At 39.6% G+C, this 23045-nt stretch overlaps 1 protein-coding gene across 8 annotated transcripts in view; it reads left to right on the top strand.

Moving 5' to 3' along the window:
- The window catches only part of PHF20L1 (PHD finger protein 20 like 1), a 56537-nt gene extending 33890 nt beyond the window's left edge, over positions 1–22647 (top strand). For 3 of the 8 annotated variants that reach the window (XM_086466132.1, XM_086466131.1, XM_086466135.1), the window contains 9 exons: positions 3462–3518; positions 4778–4882; positions 9973–10137; positions 10504–10685; positions 12677–12776; positions 15016–15211; positions 15636–16005; positions 19439–19601; positions 20744–22647. In XM_086466132.1, the coding sequence (XP_086322258.1) occupies positions 3462–3518; positions 4778–4882; positions 9973–10137; positions 10504–10685; positions 12677–12776; positions 15016–15211; positions 15636–16005; positions 19439–19601; positions 20744–20886 (1481 nt within the window). In that variant the 3' untranslated portion in view covers positions 20887–22647. Of the gene's footprint in view, positions 1–3048; positions 3268–3461; positions 3519–4777; positions 4883–9972; positions 10138–10503; positions 10686–12676; positions 12777–13986; positions 14074–15015; positions 15212–15635; positions 16006–16671; positions 16675–19438; positions 19602–20743 lie in introns of all 8 variants that reach the window. The other 5 variants (XM_086466134.1, XM_086466133.1, XM_086466129.1 and 2 more) reach the window with 4 other exon arrangements.
- Positions 22648–23045: the final 398 nt, after the last annotated feature.

The raw sequence follows: 23045 nt of genomic DNA, 5'->3' as shown, positions 1-23045 counted from the left end.
ACACTTCATTTTCATGTGCTGAGCTGAAATAAGCCGTACCGCTAGAAGCACGTCTGGGGTGCTGCGCTTGTAGCACAGCATCCTGCTCTGTGCCTGGGCTTGCGTGAGGGGGGCTTGTGTCACCTCACCCTGCCAGACGAGGAGAGGTAGCGTTGGAAACGTGTTGTAAGTCAGACTGGAAAAGTGCTGTGGTTTGCATTTGGGTTTAGCCTGAAATCGGTCTTCTGGTGACAGAATTGATCTTAGAACAGTGGCATAATCAGGAGTTTATCAAGTCTAATCTTTAAGCATCTTTCGCTCTGGTGGAGTGTTCGTTGCAGACTTCCCACGCTTCATTGTGTGGGAGGTGACTGACTAGACTCCTCGACAGGAATAAAATTGCAGTTAAAAGTAACAGTTAAAAAAAAAAAAAAAAAAAGGTGATATTTTCCATAAAAGAATTTTTTTACAAACAGTATTTTTCTTGCTGTATTTCTTACTTGCCCTTCCGTTTGTGATTACTTACTTTGCTTAATTTTGGGGTTACTTGTAAGGCATAGTGATTGCACAGTTGAAAATTAGACTTTGGAAGCCTTAACACTTTATTTAAGATTTGAGAATTTAGGATTCTCAGTCTAGAATGATTTCTGATTAGTAAAAGTAAAAGCCAAGAGTAACGTTACTATAGAAAGGTAGTCTGGAGAGCTCTGTCGTTGAGATGGATATTTATGTGACTGTAGCAGATTTCTGCCCATCCTAAGTGTTCCTTCAAATAGTTATTTAGTTGCTAGCGGATTACTTTGTCAGATGTGCTTATGTTGGAAATTATTGAGATACTGAAGCTCCTTGTGTTACGGCTATGGATACCAGAGCACGTTTGAATGTCTGAGCTCAGGTTTTCTTCTGAATAATAAAGTTTGAATGCTAGCTCATCTAATATTGAGACTGGATCTCTCTTGAGGTTGGTTGGATGGAGTATTCTCGCCTCTCTTCATCAAAATGGCGGTGACCTAACCAAATTACGTGCATTTGGGTGATCCTTTTGGGCTCTTTTTAGAAACAAGACAAGACGTTGATAGCGCGGTGATGTGGAGAAGTGTCACTTTTTTCTTTTACTGAGGTGCTAAAACATACTCCTTGCTTCACAGATGGCAAAGCAGTTCAGTTCTGTGACAGAGACAAATGTTAATTAGGAAACCCCAGAAAAGAGTAATTTGGGTAGTGTTTTGTGTCGACGATCGGTATCCCAGTAAGTGAAGTCCCCTTGAAATACAGACAAAGGCAAGAGCCTGAATAGTAGATGAGTCTTGAAAGGATTATGGTCTTAAGTGAGGTGGTTGATCTGAGGTAGGGGAAAGGCTCAGGTGGGCCCAGCGCGGTCGTGCAGCTCGTGTCTTGTGTTAGAAGCCAGCACGCAGAGCTGAGCACCTGCTTCTGGCTGCGGGCTAGATGGCATGGTATGGCCGTGTCTTGCGTCTTGCAGCTGGGAACATCTGGCGTTTGAAAGTGCTGTGTGGTGTGGTAGGTGATGTTCCGCTTTCGGTTGCTCTTGCTGCCCCTGCGGCTGTCTCGCTCTGTGGCGTTCGGATTGTTTTCCTGAGAAGGCTGCCTAGGAGCTGGAGTAAGCTTCGTGTAAAGTGTACGTTGTATTGTAGTAGAATTGGGTTGGTCTGTCCGAGCCTGGAAGGCCACCTTACGGAGGCAATCCTAAGATGTTCTTGCCCTTTCCCTAGAATCCTTTTGTGACCGATGAATTTACGAAATCATCTTAACGCTTATTTAAATGCTTTTTGTTGTTCTGGTACTGAATATTTAAGGAGGTGGGAGCTCAAACACCCCATTCCAGATCAGCTTCGGATTTTGTCTTGTTTAATATCTTGACTGCTAGCAGGTATTTTTCAGGACTTTTATTTTTGGGGTCTTTTTTTTGGTGTCTTTTTTTCGGTTCAGCACTTCAACCTGCAAGTGTTTTGGTGGGTTTTTTTTTTGGTTTTGTTTTTTTTTGTTTTGGTTTGGTTTTGGTTTTTTGTTTGTTTTGTTTTTTAACATGCTGATGCTTTTGTTGTGCTCGTGTACTAAGATATCAAAGGTGACTGGTGCCTCCAAGTGTTTTCAGCTGGCTTTGGAAAAACTCAACCCCCTTATGACTTTGCAGAACTGCATTTTTGTACAGTATGTCCTTGGCATGGTCCTGAAATATGTCCTCAGTGGTCTGATGAAGATTAGGCTTTCCTAGTTACATTGAAATGAAATTTAAAGCTCTCATAATATTGATGAATACACTAACAGACAGTTTTGAATTACCTCAATAATGTTCTTTTATAATTAACTTTTATTCTAGTTTGATTATTTGAAAATTCCATTGTCCTATTTGATTATAAATATTAGTAATGAAAATATTAGCAATGGAAATTATAATTTTGAGTTTTGTTTTGCCATGTTATTTCCTAGGTTGAAGCAGATAAAAGATTAACAAACAAATAAATGACTGAATAAACTTCTGAATAGTGGAAGATAAGAATTGTCAGTATATGATGCTGAGTTCTGACAAATTATCACAGTACTTTGCATGTAATTCAAATGTGAATTGAATACACATGTGAAAGACAGGGAATGATTTAAATATTATTAAAATCAATGAAAAATGCAATAAGCAGAAGTGTAAATTTTATATATAGCACTAAAAATGTACCAGAGCTTAGTTTCTCGCTTCGCATAATGGAACCATCATTTAAATGACACTGACAATTAATCCTTATTGTTGTCGTGGGTTTCTGTTACAATGGAATGAAAAGGAAACAAAAAGGCTTAAAAGTAGCGTCGAAAGTTACACTTGAAACAGAACAAGTAGTTTAAAAGTGAGCGCAAATTCCAGAACAGACAAAGAAACCTTCTGTGGCATGTATTGTCTTATATGTAAGACTAAGACCTAGGCATTCATAGGCAGTAGTGATATCTTAAGTGTGATGATGATATTACCAATACTTGACGTTTCAGTGATCTGACCCAGCCAGTGGTCTGGCTGCAATCCTTACGGAATGCCTAGTAAATCTGTCTTCTTGTTTTCAGCGCCCTCGTCCCATGTACATGCCTTGCATCTGGAAATGCCTTTAACCAATAGTCTAAAGTTACCGAAAGGGAATAGTAAAAAAAAGAGGTCTTCCACATCAGTGAGCTCTGAAGGGACAGAGATACAGTGCTCTGTGCCCGCAAAGGAGAAATGTTTTGAGAGTCTGAAGGAGAAAATATTAAAGAACGTGATTGAGAAGGACAAGCATTCAGAAGTTGGTAAACGACAATACTTTTTGTTTCCAGTGCTTTAGACAATAAAAATAATTGTAAAGTGACGTTAGAAATAATTTTATTGTTTGTATGTTTCTTCTTATTATGTACCATTAGGACTTTTTACGGTCTAATGACTTACAAGAAAGTGGGTCATCAGTCAGACATTGCGCTTATGTCATATACTCTTCAATTTGCAGGTGCAGTGAGAATGGAAAGAAAAGGAAAACTGGAAGAGAAAAGTTCTTCAACATATGGTATGTGCAGAGCAATAAATTTTTTAGGAAAAAAAGGAAAAATTCTGTAATACTTGTCTCTGAAGAGCAAATGGAAAAGTGTAAAATATTTCCTGGGCCGAGCTGCATTTCCTTGGTTCATTTAGGTCTTAAAAACAGTTTTTATATAGATGACAAGTTGATAGTAGAAGGGTAATTTTGTAAGAGAGAACGAAAGTGCCCATAGCAAGGACATGAAAGGATCCAAAAGTACCTATGAGAAGCTTGGGGGGAAAAAAAAAGCTGCTTTTTTTTTTTTTTCCTTTTGATTAGATTAGTGGTACTGCCTTTATTGCCGTGACTGATTTTGGGGGAGGAGAAAACAGTTGAGTCTTACTAGCAAAATATTTGGCAATTCTTGGAAGAAAATATAAATTAAGAGGGCATTGCTTTTATCCTGTGTTTAAAAAAAAAAAAAAAATACTAGAAGGGGACGGGAACTTATAAGTGATTCTGCTTTGCTTTTCCAGGAGGCAACAGTTCTGTTTCTAAGTTCCCCAAGAAGATAATAAAACTCCAGTTTGCGTGCAGGAAACAGTCCTTAAATACTGACTTTGAGGATTTGTTTATATCACTGCTGTTTACTTAGAAAATGGATATCAAGTGAAAATTTTGTGGGATGTATTTAGTCTTGGGAGAATTAACAGGATACATAAAATTTTTCTGAGACAAAATACTTGTCTTCATGTGTATACCAATGATGGTTAGAAGTGAACCACAGTGTAAAAATTGTATCATAAATTTTAGTCAGAATCACTTTTCCATGAGAATATCTCTGTATGTTGACTGTATAAGCAGTTTTGTGATACTGAAATTTCCATGAATTAACTTTCTGTAAGCCTAATAGGTGTTTTTAAGACGATGCTATCTTTTTAGTTTGGAGTCTTGCACTTCGGAAAGGTTTTTCTCTTGCCCAAACCTTTTTGTTATAAGCTGTAAGTAAAATAGATGTTATGAGCTATCTAAATAATGCCTCTTATTTTCTGTGCTTTGCTACATCTTCCTCTGCTATAGTACCTCATTTGGAAATACGTGACATGGTAAAATGTTATTTGTTGAGAGAGATTCATTTGAATCAGCAATTAATGAGACATGCCCAAGATATCAAGAAAATTAACTGAATCATTTTGATTTGACTAGGCAACTGGAATACTTGATTTTTGAATGTCAAGTTTGGGTTAAGCCAAGTGAAGCAAGTAGTTTGGAATGGTACTGCTGTTTCAAAATGTTTAATTTTTCAGGTAAAAAGAAAGAAAAGGAGAAGGAGAAAAAAGAGAAAAAGGAGAAGGATCATAAATCGAAACAGAAAAAGAAGAAGAAAAAAAAGAAGAAATCTAAACAGCATGGTAAGTTCAATTTACCTTTTTTTTTTTTTTTTTTAAATAGGCAAAACCCACTCGGTGTATTTCTGGCATTAGATGTTAAAACTTGTTTCTAAACAATATGAATGTAGAATTTTAGAAATTTCAAAGTACACGTTTTGGCTTTAAATGTTGGCAGGTCCCTTAGGTCTGTGGACCTCACTTTTATGTTTATAGCCTGTCTTTATGTAGTAGACATAGATACTGAATAGATTATTTTTTTTCCTTCCTTCAAGAGGTATGCTCAGTGTTCTTGTCTCTTCAAATTCTTCATTTGAAGCTCTGAATACACATCCTACCTATTTTGCTTGGACATGACAATTATTCTAGTGTCTAGTCTGTTGCTAAATTTCAGTGATTTACTGTATAAAATGCATCCCCTGCTTAACGATGAATCCTTAACAGCTGAGGGTGTCGTCTCTGTTGCAACAACCTTGTCTGTTGTCTTGACAAATGGATTCCATTTGTCTTCATCTCACTTTCCTATTCCGATTCTTTGATTATATCACTCATCTTTTCCTTTTCTCTCTTATTTCCGATTCCTAGAGGCACTGGAGAGCTGGGCGGGGAGAAACTTAATGAAATTCAGCAAGGGCAAGTGTCGAGTCTTGCATCTGGGAAAGAACAACCCCACGTACCAGTATAGGTTGGGATTGAGCTGTTAGAGAGTAGCATGGGGGAAAGGGACCTGGGGGTCCTGGTGGACAGCAGGATGACCATGAGACAGCAATGTGCCCTCGTGGCCAAGAAGGCCAGTGGCATCCTGGGGTGGATGAGAAGGGGTGTGCTCAGGAGGTCGAGAGAGGTTCTCCTCCCCCTCTCCTCTGCCCTGGTGAGGCTGCACCTGGAATAGTGTGTCCAGTTCTGGGCCCCCTGAGTTCAAGAAGGACAAGGAATTGCTGGAAGGAGTCCAGCACAGAGCCACAAAGGTGATGAAGGGGGTGGAACATCTCCCTTGTGATGAAAGGCTGAGGGAGCTGGGTCTCTTGAGCTTGGAGAAGGGGAGACTGAGGGGTGACCTCATCAATGTCTATAAATACGTAAAGGGCGAGTGTCAGGAGGATGGAGCTGGGCTCTTCTCGCTGATGGCCAGTGACAGGACAAGGGGCAACGGGTGCAAGCTGGAGCAGAGGAGGTTCCACAATAACGTAAGGAAAAACTTTTTCCCTGTGAGGATGACAGAGCCCTGGAACAGGCTGCCCAGAGAGGGTGCGGAGTCTCCTTCTCTGGAGACCTTCAAAACGCGCCTGGACACATTCCTGTGTGACCTACTCTAGGTGGTCCTACTCTGGCAGGGGGGTTGGACTAGATGATCTTTCGAGGTCCCTTTCAACAACCTAACATGCTGTGTTTCTGTGAAAAATAGTTTGGGTTTTAGATATGAGGCTTTAACAAAACAAAAAACTCATTTCAAACCACTTTGTGGGGGTTTTTTTCCCTCCTTGTTCAAGAAGTACTCCTATAACTGTGGTTTAAAGTTTTAGCGCCATCGCTTCTGTAACTCCTTGGCATGATTTCTTTGGAAGAACTGAACGATGTTTGTGTTTTCTTTTTTTTACAAAAAGATAACTATCCTACCAACCAGTACAGTTTTTCTCTTTCTTTGTATTTCTTAACCCTTTTCCACATCCTTTCATTCTTTTAACCTCTCATAAAGTCACGTTACAGGTTCCTTACTTTACCTTTTTGTGCGTTCAGCGCAGTCTTAGTTACAGCATTATGGCAATAAAAATGACAGCATGGGCAAATGCAGACTCATTCTGTCTTTTCTTCTCCCCAAAGACCGAACTTTACTTTTTTGTGTACTATGTCTCCTTACTTCGAAAAGTGTTTCAGGACTTAAAATAATACTGCTTATTTTTATCTTGCTGCTGGTTTTGGTTGGGGTTTTTTTTGGAGAACAACTTTAAATTTTTGAATATTTAAAAATGAGAACATACTGTCCTTTCTGTGCCTGTCAGGTTGACTTTACTTTTGTGTACCTTGAGAGCGTACTTTATTTAGATCTCAGTCATAATAACTTTGATTAAAATTTCTTAAAATATGGGAAGGTGCAAACTTAAAACCTTTATCAAACAAAGAATTTTCATCGATAGCATGTGGAAAAACCCTGTGCACACAGACTTCTAAGGATGCCTGGTGAATCTCTAGAGTGATTATGCGTTTGTCTGTCCAAAATTTGTGCTATAATATGAAAAGGCTCCCAAGCTGTGCAGTGCTTGAATATGAACTGCCGTAATGAAAGTGGGATTGAGTGCACCCTCAGCCACTTTGCTGACGGCACCAAGCTCTGCGATGTGGTCGACACGCTGGAGGGAAGGGAGGCCATCCAGAGGGACCTTGATGGGCTTGAGAAATGGGCCCATGCAAACGACCTGAAGTTCAACAAGGGCAAGTGCAAGGTCCTGCACCTGGGTCAGGGCAATCCCGAGCACAAATCCAGGCTGGAGGAGGAGTAGAGTGAGAGCAGCTCTGTGGAGAAGGACTTGGGGGTGCAAGTGGATGAAAAACTTGACTATGACCCAGCAATGTGCACTCACAGCCCAGAAAGCCGGTCACATCCTGGGCTGCATCAACAGAAGTGTGGCCAGCAGGTCAAGGGAGGGGATTCTGTCCCTCTACTCCGCTCTGGTGAGACCCCACCTTCATACTGTGTTCAGCTCTGGGGCCCCCAGCATAAGAAGGACATGGACCTGCTTGAGTGGGTCCAGAGGAGGGCCATGAAGATAAGATGATCATGGGGCTGGAGCACTCCTCCTGTGAGGACAGGCTGAGAGAGTTGGGGTTGTTCAGCCTGGAGAAGAGAAGGCTCCAGGGAAACTTTATAGCGGCCTTCCAGTGCCTAAAAGGGGCCTACAGGAAAGGTGGGGAGGGACTCTTTTGTCAGGGAGTGTGGTGATATCATGAGGGGTAATGGTTTCAAACTGAAAGAGGGGAGATTTGGGCTATATATTAGGAGAAACTTCTTCACTGTGAGGGTGGTGAGGCACTGGCACAGGCTGCCCAGAGCAGCTGTGGCCGCCCCCTCCCTGGCAGTGCTCAAGGCCAGGTTGGATGGGGCTGGGAGCAACCTGGTCTGGTGGGAGGTGTCCCTACCCATGGCAGGGGGGGTTGGAACTAGATGAGCTTTAAGGTCCTTTCCAACCCAAACCATTCTATGATTCATGATTCCGTGACTTACCTGGGACAGTTTCTCCAGTCACTATGATTAAGAAAAAGTGTTTTCCTTGAGACTATTGCAAATAGTATATGTTAGAAGAAAATATATCATGCTGTTACCAGTATGAATGTCAATACTGCTGTCTTACCAGTACACACAGGCGCCCTGTGCTCTCTGTGCTTGTGTGCCTGCTCTAACTGCCTCATCCTGCTCCTCGCTCTGGCTGAGAATATACAGCTGTATAGATGGACAGTGTGGATTTCTCCAGCAGCTGGGCTCAGACACTTTCTGCCTATTAGCTGCCTCTGGATCCCAGTCTTCCCAGTTGATGGCGTCTGGAGATAAGAGCCCCTGTGGACACAGCCCCACTGCAGTACAGACCATCTCACTCATGCACACTCCCAGAGTTGTCCACGATTCCCCATATCCCCGTAGCCCCCCTGGCTCTCACCCTTAGAGATGCACTCAGGCCCAGAGCTGCCCCTTGCAGACCCACCCACCAGTTGCTCCCAGGGCACTTCACCTGCTCACCAGCTGGTCCAGCTTGATCTCTGCCAACAACAGACACTCGCAGTGGCTCCAGGTGCTGCAGCATGAACTCATGGGCCTCTGTGACCGGAGTTCCCTCACAAGAGGGTGGCGCTTCAGTCACTTCAGTCTCTCCAGGCTGGCGTGACAGACACATGGGTCCTTCGATCTGAGGTCTGTCTCCATTTGCTGGCACTCGGACCCCCATGTGCACACTTGGGTAAGGGTTAGAAATGGGGTTTAATAAGAGTCACGGAGTAGTTGAGATTGGAAGGGACCTCTGGAGGTCCTCTGGTCAAACCCCCTTGCCCAAGTGGGGCCACCTAGAGCCAGTTGCCCAGAACTATGTCCAGACAACTTTTCAATGTCTCGAAGGAGGCAGATTCCACCACGTCTGCTAGCACAGACTGCTGATCAGATGTAGGGCATGGCCGGACAAATGTACTGGCCAGGAAACTATGCATGACTGGGCCCTTTTTATCTTATTTCCTCTATTTTCCCCAAACGTGTTGCTCCCCAAATCACTTGGGTCTATCCATTTTCCCCACCTTTGCTTCCTTCCCTAAACATTCCATAATAAAAGTCTTGTGCAATCGTGAAGTGGCTTTCCATGAAATCACATCGTGTGCCCACCCCTGGGCTGCAGCCTTCCCCCTAGTCCAAAAGGCGATCTGGAGAGCTGCTCTGGGTAACACGTTGTAATAATGGGTTTCATGCCTGGGTAATGGGAGTGATGGTGCTACTGGGACAGGCCTGGGAGGGAGCTGGCCAGAGTGTGTTTGTTGCTGGCCTGCTCATCATGCTCCTCGGGGCTTGTGCTACCCTGCTGGGGTGTTTCTTGGCCCATCGCAGGAGGCTGATGGCTCCAGGGATGGGCCTGGGCCCATCCCAGGAGGGTTTTCTTTGGCCTCCCTGTGTTCGTGTCCGGACAAGCTGTTGTCACTTAACCTGCAGGTACTTCTAGGTCGCAGTGTCGGTGCAGACCAACGCTGAGTAGCTACAAACAGACCTAAGGCAAAAAGAGAGAGCTACCAGCAGAATCTCTAAGGATGGCAGATGGTACAGGATGAATTGTGGAAAAAGGAGACTGTATAATGTTCTAGGGAAAGTTATTTCTCTGTACATTCAGAGATAGGGGGGAAGGAGGAGTTAAATAGGTAATGTTCGTCTTAGCTGTTAAACTTCATTATGTTTCTTACTGGAAATTTTTTAATAAAATATGTTACAAAGAGCTTTTGCCATTTCATGTTTACATTTTCATCATCCTTATACTCCAGTGTTGATATTCTTTACTTCTGGACAGAACGTTGCAGAATATTTCAGTATTTTTTTTTTTCGTTTGTCATAAAGTTTACTTTTGTAACAGTCACTTATTTTAACTTTTCAGATTATTCAGATTATGAAGATAGTTCTGTTGAGTTCTTGGACAGGTGCTCTTCTCCATTAACACGGTCCTCGGGGAGCTCTCTGACTTTGCGCAGCATGTTCTCAGAGAAGAATACATCATACCAGTACCCAAGAGCTATCTTGTCTGTCGACCTTAGTGGAGAAAGTAGGTTGGCTGAAGAGCAGCTTTCAGTTTGTAGGTTTGATTCTTTAAGAAAGAGAGTTTAAAAAAAAAAAAAATTAAATTGGTTTTCTGTTTGGGATTGTTGCTATAAATATGGTAACTGATTTATACTTAATCTGTTTAAATCAAAATGTTTACACTCCTCTGCTTGCTTTGGTTAAGTGTTGCTACTCTGCTGCTGAGGAGATTCTGCATTTTGCAGAATTCATCAAGAAATCTAATATGCCAGCAGTGTGTTTGAGAGCAGGTTTTTATTTTTTTTTTGCTGTAGGCAGATTAAGATTTTTAAGTACCAAACCCGCTTGTGTTTCCATTTCCACAATTTCACATGCATTTTATTTTTACTAGATCTTTCAGATGTGGAGTTCTTGGATGATTCCTCTACAGAGAGTTTGTTACTTAGTGGTGATGAATACAATCAGGATTTTGATTCAACTAACTTTGAAGAGTCTCAGGATGAAGATGATGCTCTTAATGAAATTGTTAGATGCATTTGTGAACTGGATGAAGAAAATGGCTTTATGATTCAGGTAAAGAAATTGGGGGGAGGGGTTATAAAGGCGTTTAGGGGGGATATGTTTTCCATGTGAATGTCTTGCTTGTGAAGGTGCACTTTTGATGTGTTGGAGACTGAAGTTATGCAGTGAGCTGTAAATAGAAGTGAAATATGACAAAATATTTCGATGTTCTACGCTTGGCGTGGCTCTACTTGGTGTAAGCAGAACTGTTACTCTAGGATGGGGTTTCTCTAAGAATTCGGTGTGTAGAACAGGTTTGTAAGGAAAGGTAACCTTTTTCTTTATAGCCAGCTGATAAATTTGGTATAAAGTATACTTTCCCACAAACAAATCATCGCTTCTGTCCACAGACCATCCCAGTTAATACCAGCCCTTCTGGTTTGACCCTGGTGCTTTGCAGTGCCAATTGTAGAAGCCACTCTGCTCACTGAAAATGTACTCAGCTGTATGCAGGATCTCTGCTATACAGATGATGATACTGTCAGTAACTGTGATATGTGTGCGTGTGATGTGCCTGCTTCATCTGTAGAACAGCACTTCTCAAACTAAGTGTAGCTGGTTTTAGAAACTGCTAAGAATTTAAATCTCGCTTAGTATGGAAAAAAGGGAAGAAGAATATACAGTGTCTGCACAGTATTCAGCTGCTAATGGATTGCAACTCCTTTGCTTATTATTATTGCTCCACCGCCCCAATGAGGGGATCATTTCCCTCTTGGGGTGAATAATGTAAAGTCTTTGTCTCAAGGAATTCGTAATATAGTGATTAGATCAGATGTAAGCAACAGTGAGGAAGAACTCAGTTGTCGGTAACTTCAAAAAAGCCTGTGGGTTTTTTTTCCCCATTCAAAAAAAAAAAGGTTTGTATTCAACTATTAACGTGGTACAGTTTTTGTTGCAAATATGGAGCCTTTTTAGCTGAGATTTAAAGGAAGCGAGTATGACTGTCCTGTGTTAATGGACTTAAAAGTCTTTTGGAAATGACAGAAAGACCTGAGAATGAAGGACACAAAGACTGTCCCTGGGAACACACTGAAGTGCAGTGCTGTGTTGGAGGAACGGAGCAGGAGTTCAGCTATGGTAATAATGTGGACAAATGGACTGGTAGAGAAATCTTCAGAGAGAGGAGAGGAAAGGGTAGCTATAACGGTGTGACAAGAGCAAAGGTGACTCCAGTGTTTTGAATAGGTTGAGGCTCAAAAGCACCTTAAAGCAAAGAGGAGAGACTTTCAGTAGTAGAACAGCAGATGATTTGTAACACAGGCAAGCACTGGGTTGAGAAAGGGAAATGTGTTTTTAAGTGGTAGTTCCCTGCCCGTTTCTAAAGTCCAATGACAGCCTGTTTTTTCCTCTTAATGCCTGATCTCAGAGAGCAACCAGTTTGCTGTTTCTAGGCCCTCATGTCTTACCACTTCTATTTTGCTCTCCTGTTCTCTTGTTTCTCCTCTTTCATTTTCTCTTCATTTTCTTTTTCTTTTAGATTTTCCATTGGTGCGATATTAAAAACACATCTTTCTAGCGCACTGGAGAGATGCTTTGTAAATATAAATAATTAAACTGAAGAGTTTTCTACTTTTCACTGTTATGCTGTAATGTATTACGTTATCTTTCTACTTTACTGTAATATTATACTCCTGTCTTATGTTTCACTACTAAATATTTAGGTGCTAAAATACTGAATGTTGTAATAAAATACTATTAAGTATTACATCTTCAATTTCTTTTTTTTTTTTTTTTTTTTTTTTTTTCCTTCCAGTCTGGAATTTGTGGTTGAGGTAACTTTCAGAACTAGAGCTCTTTTTTAGCTTGATGTCTTTGCCTACCCAAACACAAATTGCCCAACTAAAATAATCTTACTCAAACCAGCTATTTAAGTTAAACTGCTGTTCTCTGCATTTTGATGATACGAGAAATAGCTTCTGCTTTTTAATCTACTTATCTCAGTTTTAGTTTTTGCTTTTGTGTTTGTTTTTTTTTTTTTTTTTTTTTTTTTTTTCTGATGGCAGTGTGAAGAGTGCTTGTGTTGGCAGCACAGTGTGTGCATGGGACTGTTAGAGGACAGCATTCCAGAGCAGTACATCTGTTACATCTGCAGAGATCCACCAGGTACGTGTAAACCACCTTTATCTGCAGCTGTCTGCTTCGGATTTTTAAGCAGAGATGTTATGCATTGCTTAAATTGTGAAAGCTTTGTCTGTTTTGTGTTATCTGTTCTACTTTGGGGCAAGGGAGTCTAAGTTTGGCTCTAAGCAGAAATTTACTTTCCTGTTCGAAACACCTTGTTCAGCTATGCTAAATCTTATTCATGATCTTAGTTAACATCCCTTAGTTGTTGAACCTTAATTCCCCCAGAACCTTAGCACCTTTTCATGTTGTTGTAGTCTGAAAAGTCTTTCTAAACAAATCATTCTTGTTCAGTGATCTGTTTTGCCTATGCTTGGAATCACATCTGTTCATTTAAGTATATTGTTGAGAGACAAAGGACTCATCACCACAGTACATTCAAATACACTGTGGATGCCAGTTCATATTAATTGCAGTTTTATGGTTGTGTTTGTCCAGAGTTGTGTAAATAAAGGTGTGGTACTGAATATGTAAAATAAGAAAAAATCTAGCGCTTTTTATGGTAAACGATAGTGCACAACCAGCACATCTTGCACAGATAGTGCACAAACAGCCTTGAAAGATTGCTAGGATAAGTTTGAAATGGTAAGAATTAAGAAAAGTCTATTTAATTTTAAACTGGATACATTTGATTAGGAAGATGTTGATTTAAAAATTATTCTGTCCATAAACCCGTTTTTCTTAGCAGTTATTTGGAGAAAAACTATACAATTTGTAAGAAAGTTTTCAGTATTTTTCCTGACAGTTGTTACAAACACATGTACACGTCTCCTGGTGAAATATCCAGCAGCCCAGCTGTTTCAAAAAGGCAATGAGACTACACCTCCAAATTTACTTTCATTTTGAATTTAAGAAATAAAATCTGAAAACTGTTTGCAGAGGTATAAAATAGCGCTTCTTCATGAGTCATGTTTGAGAAGAAAATTTAAGAAAAATAGAGCTGGAAAGATGTGACTTTCTCCATTTGCCCCAGTCTGAATCTACGTTAATGGTATAGAGTCTTGTTTGACAGTTCTGTGTGGTATATTCTTTGAGCAGTCAAGCTTTTCCTTATTAAAACCAACTAATTTGTCTTGTGTTCTTTCCCTGCACTGTACTAGGTGCTTCGTTCTCCCCTGCTGTGCAGAGACTGTGTCCCTAATTTTTATCTTCTCTCCCTTCCTAACCATTACTTCTTTTCTTTCTATGTCAGGAGAAAAAGGTCATTCACAATGTCAGTATTTTAAAGTGTATTGGGATAATGGGCAGAAAGGAGATAGACAGGGTATTCTCCTGAAAGGTATGAAGGGCTTCCATCAACCCATTCTTTGTTCTGTATATGATGATAGTCTGATATGAAATTGAGTGTAAGATATTGCGGTCTTAGTCAGTCTGTTTGTCTGGGCTCCTCACTGTAAACAGTAATACTGGAATAATTAGCATTGTACATTTCTAGGTTTGGTGGGTTTTTTTTTTTGTTTGGGTGTTGGGGTTTTTTGGGGGGTTTTTGGGTTTTTTTTTTTTTTGAATAGTTGTTAAGTTGCTATAGAAGCATTCGCTAAATACTCCTACATGCCTGTTGGGTTAAGATTGTAGCTGTTGCCGTAGCGTGGGAGACCCAAGGCCCGCTTACATCAATGCCCTGTCTAGTAGTGTTTGGTGTAAAAGGCACCTCCAAGGAGAGTGTAAGAACGCTGCTGTCAGATAACTTTCAAACGTCTGCTTTTCATGTAGCCTTCTAATAAACAGATATTGACTTCAGTATTGAAGCAAAATACTGGCCTTTTAGAAACAAACTAGGTGTTTTGGGTATGTCCATATAAAATCCACTCTGTTACCATTTCTCTTGGTAACTTAGGTTTCCTTTTTTTTTAAGAAGTAAGCTGCAGTAGTTAGATAAATAAAATGCCCATTTCAACAATTTTTTTTGCAGTTAGGTTGATAATAGCATAGGTCTTAATATCCTGTACTTTGATTGCAGAGGCGATTAGATTTTCATTTCAAATGCCGTTTAGAGACGTCTTGAGATTTCAGATTTATTTTGGTTCTCGTAAGCGTGAAGGGTTTCCTCTTAATCCATGAAAACTAGATTTTAATATATTAACAACAATATCTTGACTCATTCTTTCATGGATGTTAGGAGACATTTAGGAGAGTACAACATATAATTATAGCTCTCTAGTTTTAAATACAGTTCTGCTGTGGTTTAGATGGACCTCAATTTGTTTATTGCTCACCCCAGGTCAGAGGTGGAGTGCCAAGTATCTTTATGATAAAGACTGGCTAAACAATGGACATATGTGTGGATTATCGTTTTTGAAAGAAAACTACTCTCATCTTAATGCCAAAAAGATTGTGTCAACACATCACCTACTGGCAGATGTATATGGTGTAACTGAAATACTGCATGGACTGCAGTTGAAGATTGGGATATTGAAGTAAGTACCAGTCCAGGGTTTATTCCCCATCTTTATATATTTAGGTAGCAGAGACTACCATTATTCTGTATATATTGTTCTATCACATTAAAGTTAATTCTTGTATAATAATTGAAATAATTCAAGTGTGAGATGTAGACTGCCCTCAGCTTCAGTGGGAGTTAGGTGTTCAGCACCTGAGCAGATCCAGTATATTTGGATTATTGGTGATTGTTTTAAATATAATTTTTTTTTTTATTATAGTCAGTTCTGTGTTAAAGCTACATTCTGGATTTATCCTAAGTTGATAAGTGACCTAGGAGTACTTGCACGTTTGATAATGGTGCTTATCAATAGCTGTGACCCAGCAGAAGTGAATGCTCAGTAGTTCAGTGCTGTAAGTGGTATTCTCTGTAACTTGCTTTTTTCCTCCCCTTTGTTGCAGAAACAAACATCATCCAGATCTTCATCTCTGGGCGTATTCAGGGGTGCGAAAAGAACAGGAACAAATAACTGTTGGGGTAGAGAAAAAATTAGTGACTTTGCCAGACGCTATTAATCCAACTGAAAGGACGTGTTACAGTCAAAACCATAAAGAACCACCCAGTATACCCCAGAAGATGGAAGAAACATACATCACAAGTGAGCACAGTTACCAAAAACCACAGAGTTTTGGTCAAGACTGCAAAGCAGTCACTGATCCTATGAGCTCAGATGATGAAGATACGAGTAGTTTTGAGGAAGATCAGGAATTTCACACAGAGAATAGAAACTGTTTACAATATTCTTTTAAAGATGATGGCATGAACGAGCAGGTAAGTATCCTCGTCTGGGAAGTTTCTCAGCTGGAAAAAAATACGTTCGGTCTGATAACTCAACTCAAGCACATACAAGTATTTTGAAATGTTCATTGTTATAAGTCAATATATTCTATCAAATAAGTCAACAGAAATCACTAGAAGCAAAGTTGGTTCACTGAAATAGTTTCAGGTGAAGTATACCCAGTTCAGGTGGTGAATGAAACGTGAAGCATGGTTAAAGTATTGCCTATGCTAAAACTGTTTATGCTCAATCCAATGTTTCAGGGGGACAAAAAAAAAAAATCCTGTGCTTAAAATGCAGGGTCTTGAAACAGAGCTTGTGTTTTTCGTGAGGTGAAACAGGACAAGTTCCCTTTTTTCCTCTCAGTGCTGTTTTCTACATGTGGGGTGTTTTTTGTTGTTGTTTGTTAAACTGAGATTTGTAACAGTGTTTATTATTGTACCATAGTCTTCTTTTAATAGCAACACCATCCAGAACTGTCCACAAGTAATGATTTACTGACCAACTAATTTCACCTCGTGCGACTTCTTTTGAGTCTTTTATATTGCATATTTCTTCTAATTAAACATTTCAGGATTTTTAGTCAGGATTATATTTGGCTATTTAAAGATCTCTTTCTCATTTTTGCATTCGTGGTTTGAATCCATTACTTTGTTGAGAAGGTCTGAAACTTGTTAGCCTGGTTTTAGTGAAGAGTTCTCTTTGAACAAAAAACAAAGTGAAAAAAACCTTTCTGTCTTCTACAATACCAACTGTGTGAGAATAGATCGCCCAACTCATCCCCCTTTTGAAGTACAGTTTCTGGTGTGGAAGAAATGAGTAAGATACGTCTTTTTTTTTTTTTCTTTTCATTTTAGTTTTGAGTGTGGCATGTAAACTATATAGTCTGAATGGGAAATTTTGGCTCATTCTAGTTAGAAATCACGGTTTGTATGCTGAATCGCATGATAATATTCAGTTTATATAGTAAGGAGACATGCAGCAGCATGAAATACACTTTTCCTTCCAACAGCAGCTTAAATTGTCATTGTAAATAGTATAAATACATTTAGAATGAAAGAAAATATACGTGAGCAGTGAAAGAAAACGAAGGTTTCCTTCAGAGACTTCAGCATGTATCTAAAATGCTAGGTGCTCTGTTTTAAACAGGGAGCTGTGTGTGGGGCAGTGTCAGAGTACTCTTTCCTTTGGGACGCCTTAGTTGCTTGGCCTTGTCGGTAGCAGCCTTGCTGTCTGAAATAAGGCTTGCTGGCTACACTGAGTGCGCCTTGGAAAGCTCTCCTTGGTTCCTCCATGAACCTGCTTGTTACTTGCCCTTACAACCGTGATGGCACTGACATCGCAGGGCCCTTTGTACCTGAACTGACTTCTCTGTAAGGTGCCTTCTTCAGCTCTCCTTGTCAAAGTTTTGCTTGGGGCTTTGGGTTCTCCCTTCTAGCATCCCACAGAGAACGCTCCAGTTTTCCATCTGCTTTGTCTTACCCTTATCCACAGTTCTGTTACGTATCTTCTTTTCTCTTAGAGAGAGCGTTCAGACTGACTGTTGTCAAGTCCCGTTTTTGGACTATGCATCACGTTTTAATTTAAAATGGTATTTAGTTTCCTTGTCCTTGCTTCTGGAAGCGGGAGTCTTCCCCACCTGAACCTCCTTCTTCACAAGCTGGATCCTGTACTCTGCTTCTCTTATTAGCCCTGCCACCACTCCCCCATTGCCCACATTGCTCTCAGCTTAGAGAGGACCTGTTGGATCTTGTGGGGTTTTTTCAAGGAACATTTACTAGCCGTTTGAATAAACACGGGGGTCATTAAAAGGGAGAAAAAGTACTTTTTATGGTGTTGCTTAGATGTTAAGTTATTTAGCTTTAAGATTTTCTCTAACTTAACTGCACTGGGCATCTGAAAGATTCACCTCACAGGTAATCTTGGTTTTAGAATTACGGACATGGAAAACGGTGTATTTCTCTCAAGGTTTTAGAGAGGGTCTGAAAATTGTAAGAAATTTCTTATTTATGTTGGAAATACAGTAATAGTTTGAATAGTGAAAACACTGTGGAGGCAAACCTGATTTCTTGAGAGAAGAAAGATTTTATCTGAAAGGTTTGAGAGTTTAGAGGCTTTTATGAATTTTAAAATTATCTTTGATAAAGAACTTTAACTCCTTTAATGAATATTGCGGGTATTAATGATACTTGTCCTCCAGGATTTGCTCATAAAGCTGCCAGCAGGTCAGTCCAAGTTTGTTGTTTGGTTTTTTTGTTTTTTTTTGGTTTTTTTTTTTTTTTAAATTGATTAAGTCTTAAAGTTACTCTTTTTGCTTAAGAAGTAACTTAAAATCCATCAGTCTCTATCTTCTTCCCCTCTTCTCACTGCCCATTCTTGACTGGAGGGAGAAATACTTTAAGAAAAAGATGGTGTTAAGTCTGTTACTGTGTAACAGGGAAAAAAAATTACCTGAGCATCAGAGACATATTAATCCGATAAAAGTCACTCCTTGCTCTGGCATTTGCCATGAATTGACACTGTGTGAGCACATGTATCCAGCGTTCTAGTCCCTAAAACAGAATCATCAATAGTGAAAGAACTTCATCAGGTAGGAGGTCATACTGGATACAAAATGAAAACTGTGGATCCTGCTAGTTAACGGCCATGCAGAACTTTTTAACTCATTCAGCCCGGTATAATTCCTTTGGTCGTTTCCGTTAGCTGAAATGTCAAGTATAGAAATACTTAAGTATTATTTCTGACTTGCTATGAAATTACTAAGTGTTTCACAGGAGTCAGTCTTCCTCAGAGACTATGTTTGCGTAACTCTTGCATGTTACAGCCCTTGTAACTATCCCCAAACGGGTTCGGTTCTGTCCCAGACTTGCGCTTGCAAGTTACGTGGGACCATAGCAATGGTCGGAAGAGAAGTCTTTTGTCTTAATCCGCAAATACCATGGCGAAACAGTGACTTTTGGCATCGTGGGTATTACTGCAACTTAGGGAGTCTTCATTCTCCGGTTCAAGTTGAAACAAACCTTAGGGTTTTGCACATTTTTTTGGTGACGGTAGCCCGATGCAGTTCAGCACATGATGATTTAAGTCATGATTTCTATAAAAAGAGCGCAGAAATGCAGTCTGTCTTAGGGCATTAAACAAAGAGCTTGAGCTGGTTAACTTCACCTCTTGCCTCACTCCCCCAGTGCTACACATGATCATATGTATGGAATTTTCGTTTCATTTGGGTCAGTCTATTGATGTGTCATGGTACATGGCTTTTTGAGTGTGCTTTTTGTCAAGTAGACAGAAGTACAGTTCTAAACCAGCATAGTTTTATCATGTCTCTCAAGTGTTGAAATCAACACCAGAAACTAAAAGAAAACAAAGCAAAAAAAAAAAACCCTCTTAAATGGCAATTTTTTTCTTTCTGTTGCTCCTATGAAGAATTCTGCTGAAGGAAACACTGTGTTTGTTTGTAATGAAAGAAAAGGCTCAGAAGAACAAGTGGACACACATCTTCAATGGCAGCTAAATCTCCTTACCCACATAGAGAATGTACAGAATGAAGTCACCAGCAGAATGGACCTGATTGAAAAAGAAGTTGATGGTAACGGCATTGTCAGATACTTGTTAATACTCCTGTAACAGCATCTTTCACAGCCACTGTGTTGAAGGTGATGGGAGGCACTGAGGATGGATTTTTAAGTATTGGATTCAAATTTGGGTACTCAAAATTATAAACGGAGCTCGTACCCTTGATTCCCCCCCCCCACCTCCTTCCACAAGTTTTGAGTGCCTGATTAAGTAGCTTAAGCACTCGAGACCCCTGAAAATGTGATGTTAGGGAGTCTTCAGAAAGCTTAGATAACTTGTCTAGTCTTTGTCCAGATGTGGGACGTAAAGTTGATGGATTTTTCTATGCCTGGAGTGGTTTTGGCCTGATTGTTCTAGTAATTAGACAATATTTAGGAAAAAATAAAATAAAATAAATGCGATTATTCTGCCTTGAACGCCGTTTAGCTGTATATTAGTAAGTAACTGCTTTCGGGAAGGCAAATCAAGCTTCATGAGAAAACTTGAATGAAATTATAGCGTAGGAGAAGCTATTGCAGCACGTCAGGTTACTCGCCAGTCATAGAAATTAAGAATGAAGGGAGCTCTAGCCTAGTCATAGGGGTCCTTCGTTATCTTTTGACAAATAAAGTTGTCTTGTTCCTATCTGCAGTTTTACTTTCAGTATTCCTGCTTGTGCTGGGCGGTATTTCTAGGCTAACAGGGTTGACCTTTTCCCTTCTCTGTCTCTACAAGCATAGAAAAAAACCGTTTGTTGAAGTTTGGAAAACGGTTTTGTAATCTGGACCTTGTAAACAGGAACCTGTTAAAGTGACAGAAGCAAGCCTTGCATTTCAGGACTGCGTTTTCTGTTGTGGAACTGTCATAACTAAAAAGATCGTGAACTGAGGTTTCTTTTATGTGTGTGTGGTAAATTGTTAGCCGAGGGTATGATTTGCTCCCGGGTATCTTCTAATAGTAACAATCAAACCAGAAGGTATGTTTGGATTGTTCGAGTGAAACACGGAATTAGTTGGTGTTTCCCTAATAAAAAAATTCCTTCTGTTAAATAGAAATCATAGGCTCAGTATATTTTTTCCTTTCTTCTGAAGGGCACAGTGTGAGAAATAAAAGTTTAATTTTTATGAAAACTCTTTCTCAAATACTTACTCTAATCAACTTCTTTTCCTTCTGTAGTTTTAGAAAGCTGGCTTGATTTCACTGGAGAACTGGAACCACCAGATCCTCTGGCAAGATTGCCTCAGCTCAAGCGACGTATCAAACAGCTCTTAATTGACATGGGGAAAGTACAGCAAATAGCAACGCTTTGCTCTGTATGACAAAAGGAAGAATAAAGAAATAAAAATAGGTTCTTTACAGTGAATTTTCTTACTAGCCGCAAGACTGACAGGAAGACAGGAAAAAGCTGAGCATCTATCTGGTTCTTTCCTGGTTACATTAATAGCCTGAAGCTTTAGAGGGGAAGTTTAGAGTAAGGAATCTGTTGTATTGAAAATCTGAATATTCAGTGTCCAAGCTTCAAATTGTAATATATTACGTACTGAGAAATGTTGATGTGATTTTCATGTGATAAAGAAGAAAATCCCTGCGTACAAGAAAGCTGAACAAACAAAAACTCTGCGAAGAACAGTGCTACTATTTTGAAACTTTTGGCAAAAAATTTCTGAGTTAGCAGAATTCAGCTGATTAAAAATTCTTGGGGACTACTTTTTTAATGAATCCCTCTTATCTTGCTAGTGAAGGATAGACACAGAGAGATCTGTATCCTCTCTACAAGGAAAGTTTTTAGATTATTTCCTTCTCTCATGAATGTTCAGGAAAACAAACGTACTAGCTTTGATTTTTACTTATTTTTTTAAATAGGAATCCTTATTACAGCGCCCTTAGGCTCCTTTAAAACATAAGTGGCAAATAGTGGTCAGATGTGCCAAATAATATTAAAACCACTGGGATGAGAGTTTGATTATGACTTACATGAAGGTTTTTTCCAAAGTCCTACTCGGTGCCAGCAATCCATCCAAAATTGTATCTAGTTTATATTTTTTTATGTTCTATTGCAGTATTCAGGATTCAAGGCACAATTTTTGTCCTGGGTAGCTCTGTTCTGGGGTTGGCCCTCTGAAACTTTACCATCCTCATCTGGGATGAGGAATGACAAGAGCAGCAAACCTGTCTGTGGCGGTGAATACTAAACCACTAGCACAAATATCGCAAGATACGTTACCCCCAAGGTGTTTTTATAAAATCTTTCGGCTTCAGTGAACGAAACGTCGTGAAACCAAAGGCAACCTACTTGCTCTGTCAGCTCTGTTGCTGGATTTTGAGCCCAGGACTTTCCCTGTGCTTATCAGTTGCCACTCTACCCAGTGCTACATACATATTGGTATGTGTATGTATATGTGTAGAGATACACATGCACATATATACATACTATATACATTTATATCTACACGTGTCTAGTTTTATTACCATAGACTATAAGAACTGGTGGTTAACATGCAATGTTACCTTTTAACAAGCAGTTTCTAAAATTGAAAATAATGTATGTACAGGTTTTGAAATTTGTAAAATATGACTGTTAAAAAGGAGGCTATTTAACTGATGACGTTAAGATACTTGAACATTTTATGCCTCACGTCTGTTTATCAGTTCTAGTTATCTGTATAAATGCATTTTAGAACCGATAGACAGTAAACTTGAATTTACCTTTTGATAAGAGTACAAGCCACTGTACATTCAAAAATTATTTAAATTTGCAAACACACTGTTCTATATGTAAGGTACTGTATGTAAAACTGTTTATTAAAACTATTCTGCATACTCTACATTTTCCACTTTTCTTCCTGATCTACATACAAATGTAAAAAAAAAAGTAGTGATTGCTGTAATGTACAGACCATCAAATAATCAAAAAATCTTGGAATGCCTTTTGAGGATGCATAAAAGTGAAAAATGTGCCAAAGATGGATTATCTGGGAAAGACTTTGCAACCAGTGCGTTGAACTTTCATGATAAAACCAATATTGAGAAAGAAAGCAGCGTGGCTGGTTCATTGCTAAAGTAAACCTACCCTGACATTTCCCATCTGTCTGTCGTATCTGAAGTGAGTTGTCACTGTTGATGTCCAAAGCAAAATGTAAACCCCCGTTACAGAGTGGTTGCTATTTAAAAAGTCTTGCCACATCAAGCTTGTAGGAGACATTACAGAGCTGCCTGGTAACATGGAAGTTAATTATGGAATCACGATTGGCAACTTCACGATGCAGAAGGAACACAGGAGCTGAGGAGCTGTTGACATTTTTATAGCAACTGTTAAGAAATAAAATACTCTGTTATATAGTTGGATGCTTAAATAACTGCTTCAAACAATATGAATAGTTAAATGACCTACTTGCTTTTGGATATGTGAGACTTTTTTATATATTATTCACTTGCTGCATATCCTTGAATGTGGTACTGTGTGTACTGTATAAGAGAA

The sequence above is a fragment of the Leptosomus discolor genome, chromosome 5 (assembly GCF_034619465.1).
Source record: "Leptosomus discolor isolate bLepDis1 chromosome 5, bLepDis1.hap2, whole genome shotgun sequence".
Lineage (NCBI taxonomy): Eukaryota > Metazoa > Chordata > Aves > Leptosomiformes > Leptosomidae > Leptosomus > Leptosomus discolor.
This window is presented reverse-complemented; position numbering and strand designations above follow the sequence as displayed.